This window comes from Schistocerca nitens, chromosome 1, assembly GCF_023898315.1.
Source record: "Schistocerca nitens isolate TAMUIC-IGC-003100 chromosome 1, iqSchNite1.1, whole genome shotgun sequence".
In the NCBI taxonomy this organism is placed as follows: domain Eukaryota; kingdom Metazoa; phylum Arthropoda; class Insecta; order Orthoptera; family Acrididae; genus Schistocerca; species Schistocerca nitens.
The window spans coordinates 633,877,098-633,899,045 of record NC_064614.1 but is presented as its reverse complement, the minus strand read 5'-3'; the positions used below and the strand labels follow the sequence as shown (position 1 = coordinate 633,899,045).

General features: G+C 40.6%; 1 protein-coding gene across 1 annotated transcript in view; it reads right to left on the bottom strand.

Annotated features, from left to right (window-relative positions):
- LOC126258004 (legumain-like) overlaps positions 1-21,948 on the bottom strand; it is a 148,074-nt gene that overhangs the window by 42,766 nt on the left and 83,360 nt on the right. The window contains exons 8-9 of the mRNA XM_049955607.1: positions 11,683-11,801; positions 3,680-3,862 (exon numbers count right to left, since the gene is read on the bottom strand). Of these exons, the coding sequence (XP_049811564.1) occupies positions 3,680-3,862; positions 11,683-11,801 (302 nt within the window). The remainder of the gene's footprint in view (positions 1-3,679; positions 3,863-11,682; positions 11,802-21,948) is intronic.

Below are 21,948 nucleotides of genomic sequence, written 5' to 3'. Positions count from 1 at the left end.
TGTGCAGGTACAGTGCACTGGCTAGGTGCACCATCCTGTTGCATCCATATCATCTGCCACCTCCACCGTAATTCAATATCTTGAGTAGAGCAGGCTGTCTGTTTTGAAGGATGCTGCCTTAAGATGCTAAGCACAGCCCCAGCAATTGATGATCTATTTGTGTTGATTATCTGTCTCCTGCAGCCAGTGGGGTTTCACAGAAGCCCCATAGCATTCCACAGAATGATCTGGCAAACTAGTGCTGCAAAGCATTTACTTGCCTTTAAGAAAATCAATAGATTTGTTTAATGCTTAGTCACAAAAGATTAGCCAATCAGCCCAGTCCTCCACTGAAAGCTTTTGGTGCACATGTTAGCAGTACAGGTGCATTTTTGAGTCTTTCAAAATCAGTGCACCATGCTGCGTGAAATTTGTAACACTCTAATGAGTGTCCACATACTTCTTTGTGTCTTTGCAAGTATCACATCCTTGCAAGTATCACATCCAATTCAGAGCATTGTTTTAGTTTCGCACAAGCTGTTTTACTGGGTGCAAGTCCCCAGTGCATCGAGCTCATTCTACTGCATCCCAAAACGTGTCTTCACAAAGGTTTCTCCCTTCTCACTCTATATAACTGAGCTGCCTCCTTGGCAATCTCATCACACATATGTAAATGAATACAAATTGCACTAAGGAATCGAGAAAGGGAGATCCACTTCAGCAACAACAATTAAACGAGATGTTAATATAGAAGTGCACTGGCAGCACTCATCCTTAAACAAAAGCTCATCTATTATTTCTGAACGTGGGTACATGTTGTAGTCTACAATGTGGTGTGGCAGGAAGAAGGCTGAGGTATGTCCACAGCCAGCTCCAGTGCCTTATAGCACTTGTTATAACTGTAAACATTTGTTTACAAATTCTTCCTAGTCCTGCTGGACCCGTATCATGTGCCATGCTGTCTCATTCTGTCTGCTACCACAACCTAGCAACACTGCTCTATTGCTGCTGGAATATGTTTATTTTTCACATTTTACTGTCCCTATTAATACACTGCTAAACCAGATACTGCACTAGACTAATAACGGACTGCTCTATCTAATGGGCACATAAAATTCTGTTTAACGAATATTTTGTTTGTAATGGAAACAAACCTGACATTATCTTACGACAGTGGGCTTCGCAAAAATCTGTGATAAGCAATATTTGTACGAGCCAACATCATCTCACATTGCAAAAACAGAATTACAAATATCTGGCAAAACACCAGCGAAAATCCTCTCAATGATTCTGTTCGATCCCGTACATAAGGGTCCTATAATCTCTAGCTACTCGATTAGTAATTTGTAAATAGCTAGTAAATAGGAAAAAAGTAAACAGCAAAAAGCCACAGTCCACAGAAGTATTCAGTAAAAAGCCTAGTCTGCTAGAACTTCTAAATACATCATTAAGAACAATTTATGAGAAGTTTTGTTTATGAGGTAACATGTGGATAAAAACCAGCTAGAATATTATGAAAAGGATAAAAGAGACATTCAATACATAATACAACACTTTTCTCCTGGAAACTGGTTGGTCTTATTCAGGATTCCTATATACCATATTATTGCCACTGTTTTGGTGGCAAAACCCTATTTTTCAACATAATCTCCATTCATTTGACAGCTGTACTCCACCTTACTATGAGGGGCTGTATGCCTCCATGGTAACATTCTACTGGTTGACAAAGAAGCCAACATCTTGCTGCATCAATAACCTCTCCTTCATCTACATACTGCTTCCCACGGAGTGCATTCTTCATTGGGCTAAACAGATGGAAGTTGGAAGATGTGAGATCTGGGCTGTAGGGTGGATGAGGAAGAACAGTAAAGTGAAGTTTTGTAGCCTCTCTCGGTTGAGCAGACTCGTGTAAGGCCTCGCATTATCACGGTGAAGGGGAAGTTCATTTGCATCTTTGTGGCAACGAACACAATGAAACTTCCTGGCAGATTAAAACTGTGTGCCCGACCGAGACTCGAACTCGGGACCTTTGCCTTTCGTGGGCAAGTGCTCTACCATCTGAGCTACCGAAGCACGACTCACGCCCGGTCGTCACAGCTTTACTTCTGCCAGTATCTCGTCTCCTACCTTCCAACCTTTACAGAAGCTCTCCTGCGAACCTAGCAGAACTAGCACTCCTGAAAGAAAGGATATAGCAGAGACATGGCTTAGCCACAGCCTGGGGGATGTTTCCAGAATGAGATTTTCACTCTGCAGCGGAGTGTGCGCTGATATGAAACTTGCTGGCAGATTAAAACTGTGTGCCCGACGGAGACTTGAACTCGGGACCTTTGCCTTTCGCGGGCAAGTGCTCTACCATCTGAGCTACCGAAGCACGACTCACGCCCGGTCCTCACAGCAGATGGTAGAGCACTTGCCCGCGAAAGGCAAATGTCCCGAGTTCGAGTCTCGGTCGGGCACACAGTTTTAATCTGCAGGAAGTTTCATATCAGCGCACACTCCGCTGCAGAGTGAAAATCTCATTCTGGAACACAATGAATTTGTTTTTTCAATTTGCTGAGAGTAAGACAATACACAATACACTACAACTGTGCAAGGGAGGACATCAAAGCACAATAACTGCTTCAGAATCCTAGAAGACCACTGCCACGACTACTGGCTGAGGGTGCAGCTCTTAACTTTTTCTTCAGAAGAGAGACGGTGAGGCACCACTCCGTAGGTTGCTGTTTTGTTTCCAGTTCAATGCGATGAACCTATGTGTCATTGCATGTGATGATGTTCGACAAAAAATTGTCACAATAAGCATTATGAGGCTTATGATGACAATATGTGCAGCCAGCTCCACACAGATGGTCTTCTGCTAGACAGTGAGGAACCGAGACAGCACACACCTCTGAGTACCCTAACTGGTGGACGAGTGTGTCAGCACTACCAACAGAGACGTATAGCTGTGCAGTGAGGTGTGCGATTGTGACGTATCGATCACCACAAATGAGACTGTCCACGTGTTCCGACACTGCAGGAGTCACAGCTGTGTGGGAGATCAGACGAGTCTGCGCAACCTCGTTGCAATGATAACAGACACCTCACCCAATGATTCACCATACTTTTGTTCACTGTTGGGTCTCTCTAGACATTCTGCAAGCCCCTACGAATATCTACGATACTCTGGTTTTCAGCCAAAAGCCACACAATGAGAGGTCTTTTTTTGGAACATACCTTCATTACACATGTTATTTTGAAGGCTACTTATGGCACCGCCTCCTATCGGCACTTCATGAACGGGCTGAAGTGGGAATATTCCATGATGTCCCACAAAAAATTCTGCAAATTTTAACTGAAATTGGGCAAGAAAAAAAAAATTGTTGCGTAACTTATTGAAAGCCCCCTCGTAGATTACTACTCAGCACAGAGGAGGCGTTGAGACACACACAATTAAAAAGACTACTAAACATTTGAACTTTTAGGTAACTGGGCCTTCTTCGTAAATAGAAACTACAAAAACATTCATACAAGCACCTATCCCCTCCCCCCACCCCCCCCCTCTCTCTCTCTCTCTCTCTCTCTCTCTCACACACACACACACACACACACACACACACAGCCACTGCTTGTGGTCACTATAGTTTGAAATTAAGAGTAAATTTTTAAGTTTTTTTAGTTAATGTAACATACAAATTATCATTAGTATTTTTTTTACCATCTGCTCACATCCTTCCGTTGGCAATGGTGATGGCTGTTTATGATGGTCTGTGAAACCCATAAAATCAGCTGCACGCATAGATCCTAAATTCAAATCGCCATACTCTTCAACATGGCTCGTATTTGTCTCATAGCGCACCTCCTCAAATATGTGATGTAATGAGGCCTGTAGAAGATTTGTCTGAAAAACAAGACAACCAATTACCCTTCATTAAAAAAAAAAATATTTTATAAGGTAAGCCTATAATAAAGTGCAAAATAAAACAGAAACATCAAATGGAAGATGAGCTCTTAATACACTTATTGTTAACTATGATGTAGGTTCAGTTAGCTATGACATACCCACTAAATTTGAAGAACAGGCCGATCCTTACATTATGCAAGTGACAATTACTGCACCACTCTCAGACTGTGTTAAAATTTTGTGTGCAAGTTCGCTAAATGATTAGAGGAAGACGACAAATTTCTTGCCCACTAATATCTATACTATATGAGTACGGGCCTCATAAGTGATAAAAAACTAAAGCTGTCATCAGCTCAAAGGCTGAATACCACAGAGCTTCCTCTGACCTCTGAACTAACTTACCCAGACAGTGATACGGGGACCTACAATTTTATGTTGATTCCAAAAAAAATACTCTGCAACTCAGCATTTTTCATACTAACGAATATCAACAGAGGTGAAAGAAGTGACAAGCAAACATAAAAATTCTAAGACTGACCAGTGGCTGAAAAGTTATGGCCAAATCTGAAGTGCTTATTTCAGTGAATAATTGTGATAAAGCTGCAAAACATGGCAAAAGGATTCCACAGATTGCACTATGCACATTCTGCAAGTCTCATATAATTTGACTCACATTTTTGATCTTACTGACTCTTAAAGTGGTTAATAAATTTTTCATGCTAATATTTTTCCCATATGTAAGTGGCATGGTTTTTTTGCATACCCATAAACCTAAAAGTGATAAAACCAGCACATTTTACAAAGAAGACAAAAATGTCACGAAGAAAGACAGCTTCCTAAAAGAACTAAGCGAACATGGGAGAAATTTTGTCACTTCAACATTTCTTGATGACTAAGTGCTACTTGGAGCAAAAGTAGTGACTTAAATAAAGTAAAATGTATGGAACATGCACAACTGAACTGTCTTGAACTACCTCACCAAGTTTTCCAATTCTATCGCAATTATTCACTGAACTACAGCACTTTACACTCTGCCAAAATTTTTAGATGTTGTCACAACATTTTATCACTCTTCACTGTGCATTGATTGACTATTCTGCACATCTGGTAGAATATTTTGTAAATTATATTATGGGCAGACCAGTTCATCACTGAAGGCAATTAAAGACATGCAACCATGGCAGGCCCTTCTTGTGTGTCTGTCACTAAGTGGAATACAGTTTTGCATATTCATAACTAAGTGGAATATAGTTTTGCTTCTTCATACAGTATCTCTTACAACAAATAACAAACCTGCAATTCTCTCTGAACATTTATTGATAGTGCTAAATCACACACTGTTTAACAGTAAGTACATACTCTAATGAAAGCACCAAACTTTTAAGTTTTCTGCTGTGTACTACGAAGAAAGTAGTACTAACACTATTATAGGTTGCTATCCATTTTCTTGTTTTCAACTGCCTGCGTCTTGTTTAATAAATGGAGTTGCTGTTACTGCACAAAAAGTTTTGGTGATGAGGTGGCTGAACAGTCAAGGCATTCATGAATATTTTCAAGAAACGCTGACTGTAACAAAAGTCTTGAGGCAGCAATAGATGCAGCATGTCCATTAACATCAGTTACTGGTCCAACATCTGCTCAACGTCCCATGAGATTCTCTTTCCCACCAGTAATGACTTAAATAAGCTGTTTTCGGCATTTTTACGCAAAAGTTAGATTGTGCAATATACTTTGCAGCTCATATTACCAAGAATCCTTTGGTAGCTTAAAAATTCTCTTCGTCTTGTCTCATTTCCTTTACATTGAAATTGAACACACAAAGTTTTACAGTTTCATGATTAAGAGGCAATAGAATCACTTCTGTTCCATCAGAGGGCAACACCAATTTAAAAAGGGGTCAAAAATTCAATACAGTAATGACAAATACTGTTATCCATGCTAGCAAGCATAGACATTACTTTAAAAAATGGAATTCGTGAATGCATATCAATTGTTGATAGGAAGAATCATGCAAGCACTAATAGATTGTGTAAGAAAGTGGTTCCATTCTGCAAACTGGCATACACTGAAGTACAAACTGAACTAATTATCATTTAGCTACATATCAGAAACCCTTAATTGCTCTATTTTTGTATTTCACAGCACAGCAAACTCACAGTAAGGGCAGTCCATGCAAGACTCTTCCTCCTGTGACTACAAGAGCAATTTCTGGTCAACATACAAGCACACTAAGGGTTTATTTTTTCAAACTGACATTTTATTTTAAGAAGAGAATGATTACAGCTTTTAAACATTTTTCAAAAATCTTTATTAAAATATCATCAGTTCCAGTCAAACAACAGACCAACTTCAGGCATCAATAATTACATTAATTACAGATATTGCATCAAAACATGATGATTTCTATAAAAATCACCCTTATCCATGAACTGTTTCCATGGTATGAGATTACATATTCCTTCAGTCTGGCCCTATGCATTGCTCTGACAACAAATATCATCATGGGTTTGTGGCTTTCATTGAAACAAAGCTTCTTTAGTCCCACTAGCCACTGAATGTAAGAAATGCCGCTTAATCATTTCCCAAGCTCTCCAGAGCAAGTCATGTAGTTATTATGCAGCAGCCACTGTGGTACAACACGCATCAAATGGTGCACACAGCATCGTGGTTATTGTCCACTCATTGACAAAGATAGTGAAATGCTTGTCCTAAGTATGTGAATCGTGACACAATCCTGACTCCCTCCTTTCAAGTGTCCATGCCATGTCCGATTTTCCACACAATCCATAAATACTTAACATGTAAATGGGTGGTTGATTTTTTATTTATTTATTTTTTGTGTGCGTGTCAGGGGGGCAGCACCAGTGAGGTCATCAGTCCCATTATCTAAGATGGCAGAAATCAAGGCGCAACAACACAAACTGCACAGTCCAGTTAAGGGGAAGGGATAGTATGTAAACAAAAAAAAAGGGACATCAGGGCAGCAGGAGAAGAAAAGAACAAGAGGGGGGGGGGGGGGGGGAGAATGAGCAGGGCTGCGCCAAAATTGCTATGCACAGTGAGGGACTAGAACCAGCATCGCCACCAACCCGTTCCACCAGAGGAAGAAGACACAAGAAAAGGGGAAACAAAACACTACAACAGACCAGACAAAATTTTGGGAAAAGGCAGCGAGAATCTGGCTGGCGTGGAGGCAAGCTCAAGGCCTCCATAACGAACACCTACTCTAATTGAGGGACTCAAATTCCAGATGAAAATTCAAAGACAAACCACTTTAGTGAAGAAAACTGAGGACAGACGTAACCATGTTGGGTCGTCCACTAACACCTGAGACAAGAAAGGTGGGAGGGCATAGTAAGTGTGAAGGACAAAAAGGCAGGGACAGTCAAACGATAAATGGATATCTGCAACTACAAAGAGGGGGCGGGGGAGGAGGGGGCGGCCCATTGTGGAGTAAGAAACCATGGATCAGTCTAATATGGCCAATACGAAGATGTTTGAGAATGGTGGATTTCCACTGGGAGAGGTGGAGATTAGGAACGCCACGTAGTGTGAGTTTCTTGGATGGTGCGAAGTTTATTAGACAGGGGGGGGGGGGGGGGGTAGCCTTCCAAGAGTCAACCCACGATTGAGCAAAAAGGGATTTGATGAAAAACCGCAAATCCGCCTCCAGTGGGGTATAGACATGGAGAATGGGTGGCCGCCCCCCACCCCACACCACCACCCTCCCACCACAACCAGCCAGACAATTGCAGAAAGTTCATTACCAAGGATACCTAAATGCTCAGGAACCCAAAGTAAATCAATCGAAGAAGCAGCGTCACCAAGAACAGCAAGTGTGTCATGGATGGTAGAGACCAAGGTGTGGTGGCAAGAACAACAGGCAAAAGCCTGAAAGCCACTCATTGAGTCTGTACAAAACAAAACTTGGATGAGAGAGGACTGTTTAATGCAGAAGAGGGCCTGATAGACTGCCATCAATTCCATAGTAAACACCCTGTACGTGACAGACAAGAGGTGGTGTTCCATGCCAACATGAGACATGATGGCATATCCCACATGACTGGTGGATTTAGAGCCATTGCTGTAAAAAACAATAGCATCCTGAAACTCCCGTAAGGGCGTTCAGAACAAACAATGGAACACTACTGGAGCAATGAAGGATTTTGGACCCCACAAGAGATCCATCCGAATCCGGGGCCAAGAAACTAACCGAAGAGGCAGGTCAAAAGAAAAGGTGGGGAAGAGGACAAGGAGGGAAGATGGAAACCATGGCACAGAGAAGCGAGGCAGAGTCCAAGCAGTAAACTCATCCAAGGGCAGGCAGCGAGCAGGTGATTGCCCAAAGCTGCAAAAAGACTGGAATAGGAGGGGTGTGCAGGGGAAGTGCGGATAGTGATGGCATAGGAAACCACGAGTTAGAACAGCTGAATTGAAATGGGAGGGATCCCAGCATCACTCAGAAGACTACTGACAGGGCTAGTGTGAAATGCAACAGTTGCTCCAAAAGGAGCAGTTGATCCATAAACTCGACAACAATAGCCCAGATGAGACAGAAATAATGCCCAGTACAGGCAGAGAATCGTCAAATAATCCCCACCCAAAGAGATGTGGCCAAGGAAGCAAAGAACATTGAGTTTACAAAAACAGCCAACCTTTAGGTAATGGATATGGGGCAACCAAGTAAGCTTGTTGTCAAAAAGACCACCCAAGAAATGGATCTGGGAGACCGTGGTCAAGCACCGAACATCAAGGTAGAGCTCCAGATTAGGATGGACTGTAGTACATGGACAGAAATGCACCACCTTTCAATTAAGGGGTAAGAATTGAAAACTGTGAAAGAGTGTACACATCGAAGCACACTGGATGGCACCCTGCAGCTGTCATTCCACAGAGGGCATTGAGTGGGAGTTATTCCAAATATGGAAATCATCTACATACAGAGCAGAGGTGACCAATGGTCTGTCAGAAGCCCCAAGTCCATTTCTGGCGATGAGAAAAAGAAGGACACTTAATAAAGAACAGTGTCACAACCCGGACTCTGAACAACCGATGGGACAGGAAGTGGGAAAAAAATTGGAATGGACCCCCAAAAAGACCTCACTCACGCAATAATAGGAGGATGTGATGGTGCAAAGCTGTGTTGTAGGCCTTACAAAGATCGAAGAAGACTGCAACAGGATGACAGTGCTGAGAAAAGGCCTACCGAACTGTGGTGTCCAATCGAAGCAGATGATCAATCAGAGACCATCCCTCCAGAAAGCTGCACTGGTAAGGAGATAAAGGGTACCGAGATTCAACGGCCCAATTGAGCTGATGAGCTACCATCCATTCTGGTAACTTACAGGGAACACTGTGGTCAGCCTCACTGGCTGGTAACTATCAAGGGATGACAGATATTTGGTAGGCTTAAGAACAGGAACCACAATGCTCTCTATCTACTGATAGGGGAAAATGCCTTGGTACCAAATATGGTTAAACACCTGGACATGATATTGTCATTGTGGAGGACTGAGGTGTTGAAGCAATTGATCAGGGCCACAAGCTGAATTGTGGGAAGAAGAGAGGGCCAGAAGAGGCTCCCATTCAGTAGAAGATTCATTGAGGATCTCACCAGACAGGAGTAAAAGGCGACTGAAATTAGAACTCACTGCTGCTTCCTTCTTTACTGGCATGTGAGTGAGTTCTCTAGCCTTTAAATCAGGACAAGGGGAGATGTTTTCAAAAAATGTCAAGTGGGACAGACAGACTGGCCCATAACTGAACACTGAGCAATAGATCATTTACAGTCTGCACATCAAGGATCTAGGACAACTTATCTTTCTCTAGATGCTTATCATTTATTTTCCATACTTACATTTGCAGAAATATAAACTGTTTTAAAGAAGGTTTCTTATTAATACGATAAACTAAAATACATGTTCTACGAATACTGTACAAAAACTTTAGTAAAATTTTAAAATAAAAGATAAATCTGTAAAATTGTTATCTCTACTGCCGCTTTCTTTCACAAGAGAAATATTTAACTGGTCCTTATGCCACATTCTGGATCATCAAATTATAAACAAAAATGGGTAATTTATTGGAAAATGCCTTGCATGTCACTAAATACCAAATATAACCAGACACTTCCATGCAAAATGCCAATGCCGTGTTTTTCAAACATGGATAGTTCCAGCAGCAAACAAAACTGCTCCACAATGGTAGCGTGACACATGTAAGCTTATCACTTAGCGTAGCATGAACAGCACCTTAAGGTTGAGACACATACAGTATGTCCCAACTAGATCTGGCTTCATGTTGGAAGTGTAAAGATACAAGTGAAGAAGAAATCTCATTTAAACACAACAATCAGCATCGGAAACAAGGAAGCCACCTATGAAACAATGTCTAGAATATTGCATTCAATGTAAGCAAAATATAAACTGTGAAAAAACTAAGGAGCAAGTAAGAATCATTCGAATGCATACTACAGAAGACTGAAATACACTGCACTGATAAACCTTCACTAATCCACATCCCCCCCCCCCCTTCCACACACTACTCAATAGTTCCCCCTTCCTCTTTCCAGTTGCCCTTTCCAGTCCACACCTCCACATTGTCTTCTTCACGTGCCACACCTCGCCAGCTCCAATGCCTGTAAGTTGCATGCCTAGCCCGTGCATCTGCCGCACCTCCCTCCTGAATTCCTAGCCTTTACATCTCCTGCCTCACTCCAAACTGCTAGCTATGAGTCCCCAACCTGTTCCGCCCTGCTTTCTGCCTATTTCTCCCTATACTTACTCCACCTGCCAGAAGCACTTCTTCTGAATACTAGGGAAGTTTTTATTCTTTGTTGTGTGGCTGTCAATAACTTCTATTCAATGAGTGGTCTTCTTTTATCCTAACTTATTTACATTTTCAGAACTGCCTTTGCTGTAAAGATATTAGTAATCTCCCTTTACCTACACAAGTGCCAGCTAGAGGCATATGACAAAGACCAACATTATTTCTCAGTTTCATTTGTAATTATGGCCTTGTGTGGTTCAGAGTATCAAGCACTGACCACTGAAGCATATTTAAAAATAACGAGTCTCCCATCACAGTACAGTAACTGTTTCATCATTCTTTCAAATTGAAACGTCATGACAGTCCCAAACCATCAGGTGATTGTATGGTGGACAGAACTATTCTGGATTACCGCATCCTGTGCAAAGAAGAAAAGTCAAGGGCAAATGAGGTCACAGCAGACTGCAGAGCGAGTGGAGGAGTCACATCAAGCACTCATCTGCAATCTCGTTGCTCTGCTGCCAGACATACCTTGGCACTAACAATGACAAATCATTCCCTGCAGTACAAGATCTTTAATTACCTGCATGTCCTCCCATACAAAATGCAGGTCGTATAGAAACTAAATGAACAGGATACAGTTACCCGACAAATCTTCACCTTACACTTCCTGATTTTTTTCTTGTGGAGATAATTGAAGAGTCAAGTGATTGCCACACATCCTCATACTGTGGCTGAACCCAAGGATAGGAAACATATAGTTGTGTACGGGATCTCACTGAACATGCTGAATCAGCTGATAGAAAGTTTCAACCACCACCTTTAGGGTGCACACAAAGTGATGGCAACAAATTTATGGTGTAATATTAAAAACCAAGTAAAGGGCATATGATGTACACTGTGGTATATATTTTTCTTTGTTTTCAATGTGTGTCCATAAATATGTAATTTTTCCATCTTCTGTCATCTTTTATATCCTTCTATTCGGTCTGCCAGACTGTAGTAAGACAATGTAGCTTATAAACTGTGTTTGAAACATAATAAATTACCTGTTCAACATCATGCATCCAATTAACACTGAAGACGTCACCAAGAAATGTATTCAGTGGTGCATACATGCACCATGCATAGGATGATTCGTGAGGGTCAGCAGCAGTAACCACAAAAACTGGAATTCAGGCAAAAGAAACACAGTCAGCATCTTTATAGCAATCTTTTTTTAATTGTATATTGACAATGCATTGTGGGATAAGACAGCACTATCAGGATATCAAAACAATACCACATGCTACAAGGAAACTATTTTATCCCAGGTAGAGTTGTTTATGAGCTCTGGTAAACACTTTCTCACTGGTAAAACATGCTTCACAGTGATTATCTGCTGTCTGTCTAATTTAAAAATAAAAACAGCAAACATAGAAGATGCACAAAAACAGTAGTTGTCACTCAAAAATCTCATCTAAAAAATAAAAAGGCCTTATCAAATAAATGAAAAGCTCCTTATCATAGATGGATAACTCCAACTCCATTTTTTCACTTTTTTATGGGGCCAAAAACTAACATACAGTATGTATGGTGTAGAACATTGAATATTTTTAGGTGATTCTTATGATCCCTTGAAAGTAAAGTCCAGTACAGTTTTCAATATGAAGTAACAAGGCTGAAATTTGTGAATAAATTTGGAAGCTGTCCAGTATTCACCCCCCCCCCCCCCCCCCCACCTTGTGAGTATTTGTGCAAATTTGAAATTGAAGGCAGACAGTTTTAACAGACATGGGAAGAATGTGTAATTAGATGAATGATGAACACCAACAGTTCAGTATCAATCACTACACCACGGAGCTACTCAGCTTCTTCTGCGACAATATAATTAAATTTTCCTTGAGATATATGAGCCCCCCAATTTATCTATGATAATGATGGAAGCTAGAAAAATTAATTAAAATTTGTGCCATGGCTGAACTTGAACTCAAGTCTCCTTGATAGGTAGCACAGCCGCATAGACTACCGTAATTCAATGCCCCCCCCCCCCCCCCCAACTCTAAAACGTACTTCAATTAAAATCTTCAACTTATTTTCCCCTTCTTAAATTGTCACTATTGCCGAGGCTCTCTGGTATTGGAATAGCACCCCAGAATGTCCAAATTTCAATACCAGAGAGGCTCGGCAACAGTGATGATTTAAGAAGGGGAAAATAAGCTGATGATGTGAACTGAAGTCTGTGCTGAGGAGAGCATTTAACTAGGGTGGTCCACACAGCTGTGTTACCTATACTGCTACAGTGGTGTAATGACTAGCACACTTGCCACATAAGCAAGGAGACTTGGGTTCAAATCTTGGCCACGGCACAAATTTTAATTCATATCTTTAGCTTCCATCATCATTTGTGTAATTTTGAAATCAGTGTGCTTGACACTGTATTACAAAAATTAATTTTAATGACAATTTTTATAATAATAAAAATGAATCAGTACAAATAAGTACCCCACAGTTCAAAACTCCCAATTGGGCAAAGCAGAAACACAGTGAGATATTACTTTCTTAATCTTCTTGTATTATGTAATCTTTACTCAAAATTTACTCAGGTTTGCAAAAAATTAATATTCTTGTGATGCTGATGGGCTACTTAATATTGTCAATCAAAATTTCTTCATTCACAAACTGAACTTCACAAATGCTCATATTAACCACTTTCACTATGGACAACACTTTCCACTTCATTCTGAACCTGTGCTGAATTCAAAGTGCAGAAATGACAGACTTCTTAGTTACAGGAAAGAGAGATCCTCCAGTGATGTAATTCAGATTTCCATTGACAAGAATATCTTTTCTAATTTTTGATCATGTTCGAATCAACCTTTTACCCTTTTACAGCTGATAATATAATTTTTGAGTTTATTTTATTAATGCTTTTGCCTTTTCTCTCCAGTTAGAGGCAATCCAGTCTCTCACCATCAACTTCAGCGTATGTCGTGTGGGGCTCCTGCAAGCATGCAGAAGTGCTGCATCACAATGTGGCATGGGCTCAACTAATGTCCGAAGTGGTGCTGGAAGGAAGTGACACCATGAATCCTGCAGGGCTGTTTTTATATCCGTAAGAGTACGAGGGGGTGGAGATCTCTTCTGAACATCAATTTGCAGGGCATCCCAGATATGCTCAATAATGTTTATATCTTGGGAGTTTGGTGGGCCAGCAGAAGTTTTTAAGCTCAGAAGAGTGTTCCTGGAGCCACTCTGCAGCAATTCTTGTCGTGTGGGTTGTCGTATAGACCTGCTGCCCAAGTCGGTGGGAACGCACAATGCAATGAAAGGATGAAGGTGATCAAACAGGATGCTTACATACGTGTCGCCTGTCGGAGTTGTATCTAGACGTATAAGGGGTCCCATATCGCCCCAACTGCACACACCCCACACCACAGCCTCCACCAGCTTGAACAGTCCCCTGCTGACATGCAGGGTCCATGGATTCGTAAGGTTATCTCCATACTTGTACATGTCCATCCGCTTGGTAATATTTGAAACGAGTCTTGTCCGACAAGACAACATGTTTCCAGTCATCAACAGTCCAATGTCGGCGTTGACAAGCAAGGCATAAAGCTTTGTGTCATGCATTCATCAAGGGTACATGAGTGGGCCTTCAGCTCTGAAAGCTAATATCAATGATGTTTCATCGAATGGTTGACATGCTGATACTTGTTGATGGCCCAGCATTGAAATCTGCAGCAATCTGAGGAAATGTTGTACTTCTGTCACGTTTAACAATTCTCTTCAGTTGTCATTCATCCTGTTCTTGCAGGACCTTTTTCCAGCCGCAGCAATGTTGGAGATTTGATGTTTTACCAGATTCCTGATATTCACAGTACATACATGAAATGGTCTTACAGGAAAATCCCCACTTCATCTCTACCTCAGACACACTGTGTCCCATTGCTCATGCGCCAACTATAACACCACATTCAAACTCACTTAAATCTTGACAACCTGCCATTGCAGCAGCAGTAATGAATCTAACAACTGCAGCAGACGCTTGTTGTCCTATATTGGCATTGCTGATGGCAGCGCCGTATTCTGTCTGTTTACATATCTCTGTATTTGAATGCACCTGCCTATAAGTTTCTTAAGCACTTCAGTCTATTAACGACAGCAAAACATTAGGAGATGTCCCGAATGAATTTTTCCAAGTAGATTCACATTATGCACACAAAGCTTTGTTGGCTTTTACTCTTATATACAACAGTAGCATCAGTACCCACAATACAGGCGTACTGATTCACTATAAAGGATGTTCAAAAATTTAGTGCCCAAAATAACAGCGATGATGACAGAGACAAAAACAAATATATTTAATAAAGAAACCATGTGTCGGAAATGCATACTGTTGGAGTTCTGAGTATGCAGGAGGTTACTGTAAGTGATTAATAACAAAACAGTTTTAAATGTTTTTCACTGCTTTATTGTTCCGATCACTATTACATTATAATACATAATAATACATGTTAAAAACGAGCACCATTAAGCTCAGCGCAGAGCCAATATTGACACAGCAGTGAGTTGTGTATTCGCTGTAAGATGCATTGTGTGTTCTGTACTTGTATGGCTGCTGCACAAATTCTTGCAACCAATTAGGCCTCTGCTTTATTGTTCGGATCACTATTACATTATAATACATGTTCAAAATGAGCACCATTAAGCTCAGCACAGAGCCAATATTGACACAGCAGTGAGTTGTGTATTCGCTGTAAGATGCATTGTGTGTTCTGTACTTGTGTGGCTGCTGCACAAATTCTTGCAACCAATTAGGCCTCTGAGTCAACAGGGGTATAATACACCTCAGCCTCCATGCAGCCCCAGAGAAAGAAGTCTAAATGGGTGAGGTCCAGGCATCTTGCAGGTCAATGTACAGGTCCTCCCTGGCCAAGCCACAAACTGCCAGAATTACTGGTTATTACTGCTTGAACTGGTTTTGCAATGTGCCCTGAGGTCTCATCACACTGAAACCGCATCATCATCCAGGTATCTAGTGGTACCTCCTCCAATAATGTCAGTAGGTGTATTTCCAAGAACACACTGTACTATACTGGCCACCATAGTCGAGCAAGCAACATGTAAGGCCCAAGTAAGTAGTTGCCTATTATACCGGCCCCCATGTTTACTGTGAAATGTTTCTTCTGACGTCGCACAACTTTAACACATGGGTTTTCATATGACCATACACGTGAATTTTGGCTATTGTAAATGCCTTCCTGAGTAAATTGAGCCTCATCTGTAAACGTAATTGTCCTGCAGGCACTAGTGCTACCCATTGTTTACTATCTCAATGTCAAAGAGCATGATATCACAACATGCTACAAATCTCAAACCAACATCTTGTGTAATAACATTAGACACAATGACTTTTATCTGCTCCACTTGTGTATTACCTACATATGCTCAGTGCTAATGCAATATAAATTTCCAGCTTAGAGTTGCTTTACAAAATATATTTTTTTTTGTCTCTTGTATCAACCCTGTCAGTCTGGGCACTGTGTTTTTGAACATTCTGTTTAGTGTCGTTATTTTGAGTTGATAACCAAATTCTCTCTCTCTCTCTCTCTCTCTCTCTCTCTCATGGCACTTACTTTTTCCCGCATTTTACCAGCATTCCCACTGGCACTGCTTTTAATAGAGACGATGTTTTATACTACTCATGTTTGTCCAAGAGAATATGAGATTTATCCTTCAGGATTGTGGATTTATGTTTCCGGACTGTGGTTCGAATGCATAATACACAGAGGATATACTTTTGAAATTGCTGCTTCTTTTTTGCTCTCTTTTCCCTTTGGGCAGCCCTGTCAACCTGATCAGTCTATTACACAGCCTGGCACTGTTTTTCACAAGTCAGGGAGTGCTGGAAGAGAGTAATATCTTCTGGCTCAGATGGCTATACCTTGCAACTCCCTCTTGCCAGAGCTACAGTGAAAGCTGTAATGATCTGTGAGGGGAACAGGATCATACAATCAGCAACACAGCTCAAAGAGTGAAAGCAGCAGCCCTTTCTGCTGAACTTGGTACAAACAAAAGCTTCATTTTTAAGGAATACAGAGAGCCAGTCATGACAAAACTCTACCATCTGGTGAGCAAGATGTATGAGACAGGCGAAATCCCCACAGACTTCAAGAAGAATATAATAATTCCAATCCCAAAGAAAGCAGGTGTTGACAGATGTGAAAATTACCGAACTATCAGAGAGAGAAGGAAACATAGTAGGTGAATATGGATTGGGGGGAAGAAATGAAAGAGGAAGCCGCCTTGTAGAATTTTGCACAGAGCATAACTTAATCATAGCTAACACTTGGTTCAAGAATCATAAAAGAAGGTTGTATACCTGGAAGAATCCTGGAGATACTAAAAGGTATCAGATAGATTATATAATGGTAAGACAGAGATTTAGGAACCAGGTTTTAAATTGTAAGACTTTTCCAGGGGCAGATGTGGATTCTGACCACAATCTATTGGTTATGAACTGCAGATTGAAACTGAAGAAACTGCAAAAAGGTGGGAATTTAAGGAGATGGGACCTGGATAAACTGAAAGAACCAGAGGTTGTAGAGAGTTTCAGGGAGAGCATAAAGGAACAATTGACAGGAATGGGGGAAAGAAATACAGTAGAAGAAGAATGGGTAGCTCTGAGGGATGAAGTAGTGAAGGCAGCAGACGATCAAGTAGGTAAAAAGACGAGGGCTAATAGAAATCCTTGAGTAACAGAAGAAATATTGAATTTAATTGATGAAAGGAGAAAATATAAAAATGCAGTAAATGAAGCAGGCAAAAAGGAATACAAACGTCTCATAAATGAGATCAACAGGAAGTGCAAAATGGCTAAGCAGGGATGGCTAGAGGACAAATGTAAGGATGTAGAGGCTTATCTCACTAGGGGTAAGATAGATACTGCCTACAGGAAAATTAAAGAGACCTTTGGAGAGAAGAGAACCACTTGTATGAATATCAAGAGCTCAGATGGAAACCCAGTTCTAAGCAAAGAAGGGAAGGCAGAAAGACGGAAGGAGTATATAGAGGGTTTATACAAGGGCGATGTACTTGAGGACAATATTATGGAAATGGAAGAGGATGTAGATGAAGATGGAATGGGAGATACGATACTGCGTGAAGAGTTTGACAGAGCACTGAAAGACCTGAGTCGAAACAAGGCCCCGGGAGTAGACAACATTCCATTAGAACTACTGATGGCCTTGGGAGAGCCAGTCATGACAAAACTCTACCATCTGGTGAGCAAGATGTATGAGACAGGCGAAATACCCACAGACTTCAAGAAGAATATAATAATTCGAATCCCAAAGAAAGCAGGTGTTGACAGATGTGAAAATTACCGAACTATCAGTTTATTAAGTCACAGCTGCAAAATACTAATGCGAATTATTCACAGACGAATGGAAAAACTGGTAGAAGCCAACCTCGGGGAAGATCAGTTTGGATTCCGTAGAAATGTTGGAACACGTGAGGCAATACTAACCTTACGACTTATCTTAGAAGAAAGATTAAGGAAAGGCTAACCTACATTTCTAGCATTTGTAGACTTAGAGAAAGCATTTGACAACGTTAACTGGAATACTCTCTTTCAAATTCTGAAGGTGGCAGGGGTAAAATACAAGGAGCGAAAGGCTATTTACAATTTGTACAGAAACCAGATGGCAGTTATAAGAGTTGAGGGACATGAAAGGGAAGCAGTGGTTGGGAAAGGAGTGAGACAAGGTTGTAGCCTCTCCCCGATGTTATTCAATCTGTATATTGAGCAAGCAGTAAAGGAAACAAAAGAAAAATTCGGAGTAGGTATTAAAATTCATGAAGAAGAAGTAAAAACTTTGAGGTTCGCCGATGACATAGTAATTCTGTCAGAGACAGCAAAGGACTTGGAAGAGCAGTTGAACGGAATGGACAGTGTCTTGAAATGAGGATATAAGATGAACATCAACAAAAGCAAAACGAGGATAATGGAATGTAGTCAAATTAAATCGGGTGATGCTGAGGGGATTAGATTGGGAAATGAGACACTTAAAGTAGTAAAGGAGTTTTGCTATTTATGGAGTAAAATAACTGATGATGGTCAAAGTAGAGAGGATATAAAATGTAGACTGGCAATGGCAAGGAAATCGTTTCTGAAGAAGAGAAATTTGTTAACATCTAGTATAGATTAAGTGTCAGGAAGTCGTTTCTGAAAGTATTTGTATGGAGTGTAGCCATGTATGGAAGTGAAACATGGACAATAACCAGTTTGGACAAGAAGACAATAGAAGCTTTCGAAATGTGGTGCTACAGAAGAATGCTGAAGATAAGGTGGGTAGATCACGTAACTAATGAGGAGGTATTGAATAGGATTGGGGAGAAGAGAAGTTTGTGGCACAACTTAACTAGAAGAAGGGATCGGTTGGTAGGACATGTTTTGAGGCATCAAGGGATCACAAATTTAGCCATGGAGGGCAGCGTGGAGGGTAAAAATCGTAGAGGGAGACCAAGAGATCAATACACTAAGCAGATTCAGAAGGATGTAGGTTGCAGTAGGTACTGGGAGATGAAGAAGCTTGCACAGGATAGAGTAGCATGGAGAGCTGCATCAAACCAGTCTCAGGACAACACATCACCTTCTCCAGTGGCCATTAACTGACAGAAATCAATGAGACTTTGTATTGTAACTGTAGTGCTACTAGCAAGAAAAGTCAGGACAAATTTTAACAGCTTCATGTCAAAGGCAACCAGGAGCCACCATATTATCCTTCCCTAGTAAATGCAGATCTCTACAGAAAATCCGCGAGATGTATTGATGGCTTCCTCCTAGGTAAAATATCCACTCCACTCATTTGATCTACAGGAGGGTAGCACCTGAAGGAAGAATAGCATTGAACATCCTGTTGACATCGAGGTCATTAGGGGCAGAACACAAGCTCGGGTTAAGGAAGTATGGAGAAGGAAATAAGCTGTGCCCTTTCATAGGAACCATTCCGGCATCTGCCTTAAGCAGTTTAGGGAAATCACAGAAAACAGTATCGCCCCAGATGAGCTGTCAGAGTGCAAGAATGTTAATTAGGATGGACATGCAGAATGCTAAGATGTTAAAAGAGTGTAGGAAAATAGAAAATTGGAAGGTAAAAATGGAAAGGAAATAGTCAGCTATTTCAGGAATTAGTGAGATATGACAGCTAGTAGAGCAAGTTCTCTGGAGGTAGTGGAATGGCAGGAGTAAGAATAATAATAGACAGGGAAACTGTCAACAAAGGAAAGAGTTGTCTGAAGCAAACAGAATAAATACTGATGGTGGAATTGAATGGATAGTTAGCAAATATTATGAACTTACAAGCAACATATGCAAATGATAGCGACACTGAGAAAGTACATGATAATATTAATGAGCTAGTAAAATATGTCGAAGGAAATGAGAATTTAACTATAATGGGAGACCGGTAAGCAGTCATCTGTGAAGGCAGGAACAGACATTAGTGGTACAGTTTGATCACAGCAGACCAAGATACACTGCATCACAGTCACTGCAAGTACATTTTCCGAAAACTTGCTGAGATGGAAGTGTACCTGCAATACAACAAGTACTGACCCCCAACACGTTAATACAGTTAGCACAGAACACGTGATGTGCCTGCGAACTATGAGCTGCACTGTCGGTTGAGACCTAGGCTGACGTGGTTCTGCCATGTCAGGAGGTATGTGTTGGTAGTGTTTGCACTTATTTTGCGATTTTTTTTACAGTGTTGTGATTGAATGTTGCTGAGATGAAGGCTTTAGTGATAAAGTGGTGTTAAGAGTTATGGGTGCTTCTTGGTATTTAAAGAAGAAGAAGAAGAAGAAGAAATGCATATGTGTTTTATTCCAGCGTGCAGATCTGTCTACACAGAAAGTAAGGGTAAACTTTTTTTTTTGACCTCCAAAAAATGAAGTAGAGTTTTCCAAATGGGAGAGAGCAATACCTTGGAAAGACAGTGATCTGACTCACAATTGTTTTGTGTAAGATTCTCATTTTGGTGGCAAACTTTTCATAAAAGCAGACTCGTTTGTCATCTTTAGTAAACAAGTTAAAATTCCAAGACAAATGTAGTCTCTAAAACCGGAAGTGGTTCCTCATTTCTTTCCCAATTCACTGAAATATTTATTGACAGTATTACACAACAGAAAATCACCAGTGAAACACCACAGGAGAGAAGCCGCTGCAAAGGAAATGTTGAATGAGAAGTTATGATGTCTCTCTATGTTTCTTCTGTCAAGGAAACTTTACACAGCAGAAAGGTACCAGATGCAGCAGTATTTTCATTAAAAAGAACATTAAAGTTAAGAAACTGGAAGTTGTGCAGTTAAGTAATAAATTACGAACACTGAATGTTGAAATATATTTTCTGTGAAAGCAGCTTTCAGACGAATACGACGCTTCAATCAAATCTAGAACATTCTAAACTCAGCAAGAAACAGAAAAACATTGTAGACACAATGATAATGAAATGCCAATCGAGGAACAATACAGGAATGTGACATGATAACAAGTTTCTTCTGGACAATGTGCTCTTAAAAATTATCTTGCCCAAAGGATTGTTTGAAACATGGTTTGTTGCCATGTTGTTCTGAAACACATCTATGAAACATAGTAAAGGATCTCAAATGCTCATACGGAATCAATACACAGGCCGTGGAAGCAATTAAGAATTATTTTCGGGAAAAACGAGATCAAAACAGACACTTAGGTGTGCTGGTTTTTGATGAAGTTAAGCTCCAAGAAGAACTGCATTTCAATACTACTTTATTCGAAGTTGATAGTTTTGTCAATTTAGGGAACTATACTCCAGAAGACTATAAGAATAAACTTGAAAATCATGCTCTGGTGTTTTTGTTAGATCCTCTACTGCATAACTGGATCTAACTTGCTGCTGTGTAAGCGTTGGCAAATCCAGATGACTTCGTCTCGCAGACACTGATTCAACTAATTATTCAGCTAGAGCAAGCCGGAATAAGAATTACTGTTCTTATGGCAGTCAACTGAATAAAAAGGTCTGGCAAGGTCTAGGAATTAGTGGCATAAGAAATAAAGTTACTTGCTCTGTATAAAATCCAGTTGACAAAACAAAAAGAATTTGGGATTTTCAGACACTATTCATTTAATAAAATGTGTAAGGAATAATATTTGTGCTAAAGCAGAAGCACTTTTCAATGATGATATTGACTATAATTTATATCAAAGAGTTTATGAACAAGATAATTAATTAAAAGTTTGCTACACATTAACTTCCACCCACTTGGATCCGTCGTCATTTCAATGAATGAAC